This window comes from Abramis brama, assembly GCF_963993115.1.
Source record: "Abramis brama genome assembly, chromosome: 6".
Lineage (NCBI taxonomy): Eukaryota > Metazoa > Chordata > Actinopteri > Cypriniformes > Leuciscidae > Abramis > Abramis brama.
This window is the reverse complement of record NC_139968.1, coordinates 27991743-27999666: the sequence shown is the minus strand read 5'-3', so window position 1 is coordinate 27999666 and position 7924 is coordinate 27991743. Positions and strand designations below refer to the sequence as shown.

The 7924-nt window shown below is 36.9% G+C and overlaps 1 protein-coding gene across 2 annotated transcripts in view; it reads right to left on the bottom strand.

Annotated features, from left to right (window-relative positions):
• The window catches only part of LOC311085688 (uncharacterized protein), a 32886-nt gene extending 26866 nt beyond the window's left edge, over positions 1 to 6020 (bottom strand). Inside the window, exon 1 of one of the 2 annotated variants that reach the window (XM_084118272.1) lies at positions 5796 to 6020. In XM_084118272.1, coding sequence (XP_083974398.1) covers positions 5796 to 5886 — 91 coding nt within the window. In that variant the 5' untranslated portion in view covers positions 5887 to 6020. Of the gene's footprint in view, positions 1 to 1945; positions 2162 to 5795 lie in introns of those variants that run through there. The other variant, XM_084118273.1, reaches the window with a different exon arrangement.
• Between the last annotated feature and the right edge of the window lie 1904 nt (positions 6021 to 7924).

The following is a 7924-nucleotide window of genomic DNA, read 5'->3' as shown; positions in this document are numbered from 1 at the left end:
AAGAAAACACTTCGATATCCCAGTTTAAACCTTAAAAAAACATCTAGGCCTACAGTTTGTCCGATTCTCTCTCTCTCCCTCCCATCCCCTGTCCTCATCTCCCCTCCCGCATGGCTTTAATGCCACGTGGCGGAATGCCATTAAAGTCGTCCCTGTGGAACGCTGCTCATAGAGGAATGCAGCAAAACTGTAGCACAAGTTGTTGTTCCACCTTTCATAAAAGATGAAGAGAATTGGCCAGACATGTTTCACAGTTTAAAAAGATTGCCTTAAATTGTAAATCGGCGCAGTTAAAACATGTGGTCTCTTTCCGAAGACAAGTGTAGGCTACATGATTTTAAACAATGAGAGCGCAGAGTTAAATCTTGCAATAAAGTTTAGGCTTGACGAGTTTGATTACGTGATTTACACCACATCGGAAACAATTAAATGTTTCAAATGTGGACAAGGAGGGCATCTTGCCCGTGCGTGTCCAGAGAATGTAGAACGTGAAGCAAATAACTGATAGATAAAAGAAAGATGAGGAGGAAAATGAAAATCAGGAAAAAGACAGGGCATCGTTTGTGAATGATGGGAGAGCTAATCAAAAAGAAACTGTGAATAAGTGTAATGAGGAAGGAATAGGAGAAGAGAAAATTTGAAAAAACAAACGATGATGCCGGTGGCCCTGTTGTGGATGTAGAAATCCCAAGAGACATTGACATGACTGAAGATGACAATCTGTTTAAAACACCGAAACTGAAGAGAAAAACTAGAGGAAAGACAGTATAAAAAAAGCTAATAAAGAACAGGTTCAAGAAAAACAGACAAAAGAAAGGATGGTTCAATATCTGAGCATAGTGATTCTGATGATTCTGTAACAGGAAGTGAGAGTAAAAAGGTGAGCTCAGTTCACTCAGTATCTCTAAGAAGATCTGGGAGGAGTGCTTGAAAAAATAAGACCTTTTGCAGAATACAAAAGGAATGAAGGGATTTAAAGTGCAAGAGTTTTTTCCTGATTGTGAATTGTTTATTATTCTAATATTATTAAGCATTGTGTAATTTCACCTGTAAGCTTTACAGATCAAGCTTACAGATCAGTCTTTATTATTTTAACTTAAGGCTTGAGGAAGTTGTCATTTATTTGTGTATTGCCTGTATAGACAGATTCACGAGAAATAAAGAGATAGTGTTGAATTGTCCTGTTTTTACTGTTTGTAAGTACAGTAACCTATATTACAATTAAGGCTGAATTATTTGCATTAAAAATTGTATTGATCAAGCACACCATAATTATAATCAAACAACTTGTATGATCACCCACTCATAAATGCAATTTTGTAGTTTGCACAGAATAAAAAAATAAGTACAGAGGCAACACATTTGTGAGTTATTAACCATAAGTATAATTATAAAATATTATACAACAATACATAAAGTCTAAAAACCCGTTCACACCAAGAAACATCACTAACGACACAAGATATCGCTGGTATCACTTTGTGGTATGAGAGCAACATGTTTTAAACAACGCGTCCACAAAATGAAGTCAAAAGCTGCAAATGTCATCCTGACTGTAATGCGGTTACAGCCAAAACCACAAGCACACACAACAAATTTAAATCACTGACCCCAGGCAAACCTGTTCTGGAGTTGTGTGTGTGTGTCTTGCCCTATTGCTCCCCACTTCGCCCTTGAGCTTATTCTGCATCTTGGTCCTCCCTCTCAGAATTCCTTACCTTCGAATCTTCTGGAATGTGCAATAACCGTTTCCCAGTCACACTCGAATCAACCAAATCAGCACTTGACACCATATATTACAGTTAATTGACTGTACAAAAGAATAACCACAGCGAATGTTGAAAGCTGCTGGTGAACAAGAATAATACTGCGAACATTTAACCACACAGTCACACTCTCAACTAAAAAAAAAGGTTTAATTAAGAGTTGAATGCACAATTCTTACCTTCAACAATCAGAGGGAAAAGAAACAAACAACACAATCTGCACAGCATATTCATCAACGTTGACAACAGCCGATATCCTAGAGTTTAAACCTTAACAAAACATCTGTCCGAGAGCAATTCATTTTGAAATAAGCCAGAGCCAAAAGCTGTTTATGCTGTTTGTTTGCATTACAAGTGAGGAAATTTCCCCTTCCTTCTCTCTCTCTCTCTCTCTCTCTCTCTCTCTCTCTGACACACACACACGCGCCACGGTCGTGCCACACCTCTTGCTTTCCCAACAATTACAGAAGCAGTCTGAGAAGGCAAAAGTTACTTCATTCATGCATTGTTTGGTCAGGGAAACCCTGAACCGCAAGATCATCTCTTGAGTATTGTTAATGTCAAAAATGTGCATGTGCAGTCAAATGTCCCAGGGTGTAAAGTTGTTTAAAGTGATAATGCACTTATGAAGGTTTTCACAAATCAGGCTCAATATAAAAATAGAGATTTTGCATGGTCACAGATTCACAGGACTGATTTCAGTTTTCTAAGACATAAAGAGATGGTTTACCCAAAAATAGAAATTCTGTCATCATTTATTCACCCTTATGTCGTTTCAAACCTGTATGAGTTTCAACACAAAATAAGATATTTTGAAGAATATTTTGAAGAAACATTTGATGCTATTGGAAATACTATGGAAGTCAATGGGTCAACTGTTTGGTTACTGACATTCTTCAAAATATCTTATTTTGTGTTGAGCAGAAGAAAGAAACTCATAGCCTACAGGTTTGGAACAAATTAAATGATGATATAATTTTATCTTTCTTTGGGGTGAACAAAAATATCCCTTTAAGTGACCAACTGTAGGAGCTAAATGCGCTAATTATGAGTTGTTATTAAAAAAGGCTACCCTGCAGTGGTTGTCAAACCTGTCCTACGGTACTGAACCAGTCTGAATCACACCTGGTTCAAGTCATGAGCTCATTAGTACAGAATGCAAGACCTGAAATGGGTGTGCCATTATATGGAAACATACAAAATGCCCCCCAACACGGCCATTTTGTGACTCCAAGACACAGATACTTCAAGACCTGCAATGGGTGTGTCAGACAAGAGACATTCAAACATGCACCAGGAACATGGTTTGGAACCCCTCCCTAATGAAAATAAAATATATTTCCATATATATGAATGATCAATGTATTAAATGGTTTAACAGTCTATTTGAAAATATACAGAATAATATGTGTTAATATATTACTCTATATTGAATAATACATAAGGAATTGGCGCTTTTCATATATTGAAAAATATGTTAAAATATATTTACTAATATATCATAAGGTATGCTATATAATTTTATATTAAGTAATACACTTCATCATAAATAGGTGTATATGCGGTAAGATATGATACTGCAAGTGTAATATAATATATATTGCAGATATATTTACTCATGCAGCATAAACACACATATATAGAGAAAACTATAATGTAACATATCTCTAATGTTTTTGAATTATTCTTTTACATTATAAATGATTCATGGTTTCAAGTTAGCATCAGTACATCTGCATGTACTAATATATTTCTCCTGTGCTGAGGAGTGCTCAGTCATTACTTTTAATTTACAGTCTTAATAGACATTGGCCAATTGTCAACCGGACCACAGGCTCTACTCTTCAGCACAACGGTAACCCCAAAAACTCAGACGTACCAGAAAACCTTTTAAATTCCAAGATAATAGAACATTAAACACTAACAGATCTCCTCCAATATTAATATTGAGCAAAACACATTAAATAACACTTAACAGTCAGAAGCAAAGCATGCTGGGAACTAGAAGTCTGTTTTAACTCATTCTGTGAATGTGTGTGACGGGTGTATATACACACAGTATGTGTGATCATACCTTGACATTTATATGGCAATATATGTACACAATAAAGGATAAAATTTGTGAATATTACATGTAATGCTATTTTTGTCTTCATTTATAAATATTTTATGTTTCAATATATAGCCATATATGGTCAATGCATACATTGCAGTATATTGAAAAATATAAGCACTCCTTTCCCATATATGGAAATGTATTATATAATATATTGCATTATATTTTGCAGAATATTCCCATATATTTGTGTTCCATAAGGGCTGGGCTACATGTCCACAACATCTCACTAGCCAAAATAAATCTGAATTTCAAACCCCAAACTATATCTTTGCTGGCTGGCTGCAACGTGATCTCTTGAGAATACGTGTGTATCGTTGCGTAAAGTGCTAGTACCACACATAGGCTACATTTACTTATGTTTTCATACACACCAAAACATATAATATAAACATATTGACATCACTAAAACATGTATTCACAGCACTTAAATGTAAATTATTTATGTACGAACAACTGTACCGTCATACAAATTTGTACGTATTCCTATTTATAAATATTAAAATCGTGGCATTAATGTTTTGACTCTATTGTCTATTGTTGTCATATGAATGACATGTTTTCAGTTGCATTTATTAAAAGCAGTTTATTCATCTTCTTAAGAAATAAAAACATTTTGCTCTGTTCGTGACTTCTGCAGACTCGTTTCGGAGGTATGCATAATGTTAAACAAGACTACACTTTAAAACCTTAAAATGAATTTAAAAAAATCTATTTTTTGAATCCATGCATTTGCAAGGAGCAACTGCTTATCTTTTAGGATAGCTGATAAGATAATTGGTGTGTCCCTGACCCTGCCCAACCTTCAGGACTTGTAATGCCAGAGTGAAGAAACACCAACACCATCACAGGTAAGGTAGGTAACACCATCACAGACCCCTCTCACCCCGGACACGCCTGTTTGCTCTTCTATCTTACAGATCTCTGCTCTAGAACATCTAGGCACAGGGTTTTTTCCCTCATGCTATCTCCAGATTAAACAGCTAACATAGCAATTACCACCTGTTTTATAATTCATTCTCAGTACTTGAGAGAGAAGCAATAATTAGAGATTTTGTAAATACATATACAAATTTGATTTAAGTGTGTACGGCAGAGCGGCCTATAAACTCCTTGCTGAGTGTTGAAGCTGACTTCTGCTGATTAAACTGCAAACTATTCTTCAGCAGAAATGATTCTATGATGTTATGATTCCTGTCTTGTGTTCCCCTTGTCTTGTGTGGACTTTTGTCATTTCCTGTCCTGTGCCATGTTTTAGTCCCTTGTAGTTTTTCTTGTTTATTAGGCTCCCCAGGTGTTTCTAATTAGCCACGCCCCCTTGTTATCTTGTTTAGCTTGTTAGTCTCTGTATTTAAGCCCTGTTTCAGTGTTGGTGGGTTCTTCTGTAATGATGCAGGGTTGAATCAAAGGAGGAAGCAGGACCCATGTGCAGCAGCTTTATTAGATAAACTCAAAACTAGAAGGACTTAGACTAGATAACAGGACTCAGGAACCAAACAAACAACATTACAAAGTCAAGAACACACAAACACTGAAACAAGACACAGGGCTTAAATACAGAGACTAACAAGCTAAAAAATATAACAAGGGGGCATAACTAATTAGAAACACCTGGGGGGCCTAATAAACAAGAAAAACTACAAGGGACTACAAAACATGGCACAGGACAGGAAATGACAAAAGTCCACACAAGACAAGGGGAACACAAGAAAGGAATCATAACAGGTTGGCTGCATCTCTGACTCCTGGTATTTATTCATCATATCTGGTCCGTAAATTCCCATACACTGTGAATATTGCAGAATTTCCTTTCACCCACTGAAGTCTAAAGGCTATAAATTTCATCGACAGTCACACTCTACGATCTTATTAAACAGGGAAAACATGTAATTTCATCAAAAAGTTGTTCTTACCTTTAACAATCGACAGGAAGAGAAACAAGCAAATCAATCCCTTAAGTATATTCATTAACAGTAGTGACATCCTGATATCCTTAGAGTTCATTCTTGAATATGACAGAGCCGGTGCCAGCCTTTAGCTTGTCCACGGAATAAAACAAGTTTAGACACTAACAGGTTTCAGGAACAGCGCACACACACACATAACAGCCCTGCTTCTTTCCTTTCAACTTCTTTACCTCTCTTTATCTATCTTTATCACTCTTTATCTCTCTCTTTCTCTCTCTCTCTCTCTGCGCGCGCATGCATGGGCGTTTGTGGGGCGTTTGTGGAGCGTGTGCGAGGATGTAGCGAGTGTGAGCTGGGTTAAACGCTACAAAAAACCCCACCCATCATGGTTTCACAGTATTCGGGGCAGAACAGCCAGATTATACAACAGTTTCTTCCCACAAGCTATCAGACTCCTGAACTCAAAATAATAATTTCACTGAATCCTATGCAGTGAGCATCATGTGAACTGGACTGGCTAAAATGTAACTGATTATCTTACTAATAAAATTAAGTGAATATGACTCATGGTGATTACGTTTGTTGACCTTACTAACAAAGTAATTTCAACTTTTTAGCACAGAAAGTTCTTCTTTTTTTTTTGCACTGCACTTTTGAGTTGCTTTAGGATACAATGTGCGTTTTTGATTCAAAAATTGTAAATGTTACATTAAAAAAACAATGTTTAGAATTTAAGGGTGTCTGAATGACATTTGGTAAACTGTAGTGCATAAAGACAATTGCTGAGTAATAACTAATGTTTAACCTGAATTCATTTGTTGTTTTTTGTCTTAACTTGTTGTCAGCTTACTTGACATTTTTAAGGCTATCGATATCGGTTTCCTGATATTTTCCTAGTAATGTGAACTCTGATGAGAAGTTAACACCTATTAATTTTGAGTCAACAGTGCTTGAGTATACTTGATTAGCAAGTTTTCTATACGAATGTTATTAAGTTGTGGCAACTAAAAAATAATACACTACTTTACATGGAAATTTTAAGACAATTGGTTTCCTCACTTTTTCTAAGTAAAGTCAACTTATTACATTTTACAGAATAACTGTTTTTATATGCCGCCAATTACCATGTGCAATCTCATTATTTATATGCTGCTGTCAAACTCTTTTTAGTCTTATATTTAATGCACGTTGTAGCATTTTCTATTATTTTTTATATTTTTATGAGCCAGTGGAACGCAATTTCGTTCATATGCGCACTCTAAATGTTGAATGACAATTAAAAGCTATCTATCTATCTATCTATCTATCTATCTATCTATCTATCTATCTATCTATCTATCTATCTATCTATCTATCTATCTATCTATCTATGTCATGAAACAGAGAGGTCCAGAGACGAAAAGCAGGTACAGTTCTTTTAATAGAAACAAGGAAAATGCCGTACAGGCTGGTAACAGAACGTCACTTCTCAAATAATCAAACAAAGGTTTCGTTCGCTGCTTCTCTCAATGTAAATAGAAACTGAAGAGTAAACTGTCGATCTGGACCACTCCTGAGTAGCGAGGACTGGAAGTAGGTGAGCAGTGGAACCCTCTGCTATTCTCCACGGAGAACACTGGGTACAGTACAGAAGAGGTAACTCACAGCAGTTGAAAACAGTGGCACAGTATTATTCAGCAGGACCAGACAGGACAGGACAAGACAAGGTATTCCTACAGAGCAATAACAGCCGACGTGCATCACAGAGAAACAATAATCCGACAATACAGACACGAAAGAGAGAACTAGATATAGCGAAGACAAAAGTGAAAGATAGAGAACAGGTGTGTAGATGGGATGCGAATGAGAAACAGCTGAGGGCGATGAGGTGAAGCGTTAATGAGTGTGTGCGTAAGTGTGTGAGCAAGGAGGTAGTAAGGCGTAAAACAGCCAGCAGAGGGAGACAAAGGAAAGAAAAAGAGAAGGAAAGAGCCAGGATCATGACAGTACCCCCTCCTCAAAGTGCGCCCCCTGGCGCATCTGAGGAAGAGGACTGACGGGAGCGGAAAAAATCGTCAATAAGCGAGCGGTCCAGGACGTCCCGGGAGGGGATCCAGCATCTCTCCTCAGGCCCATAACCCTCCCAATCGACAAGA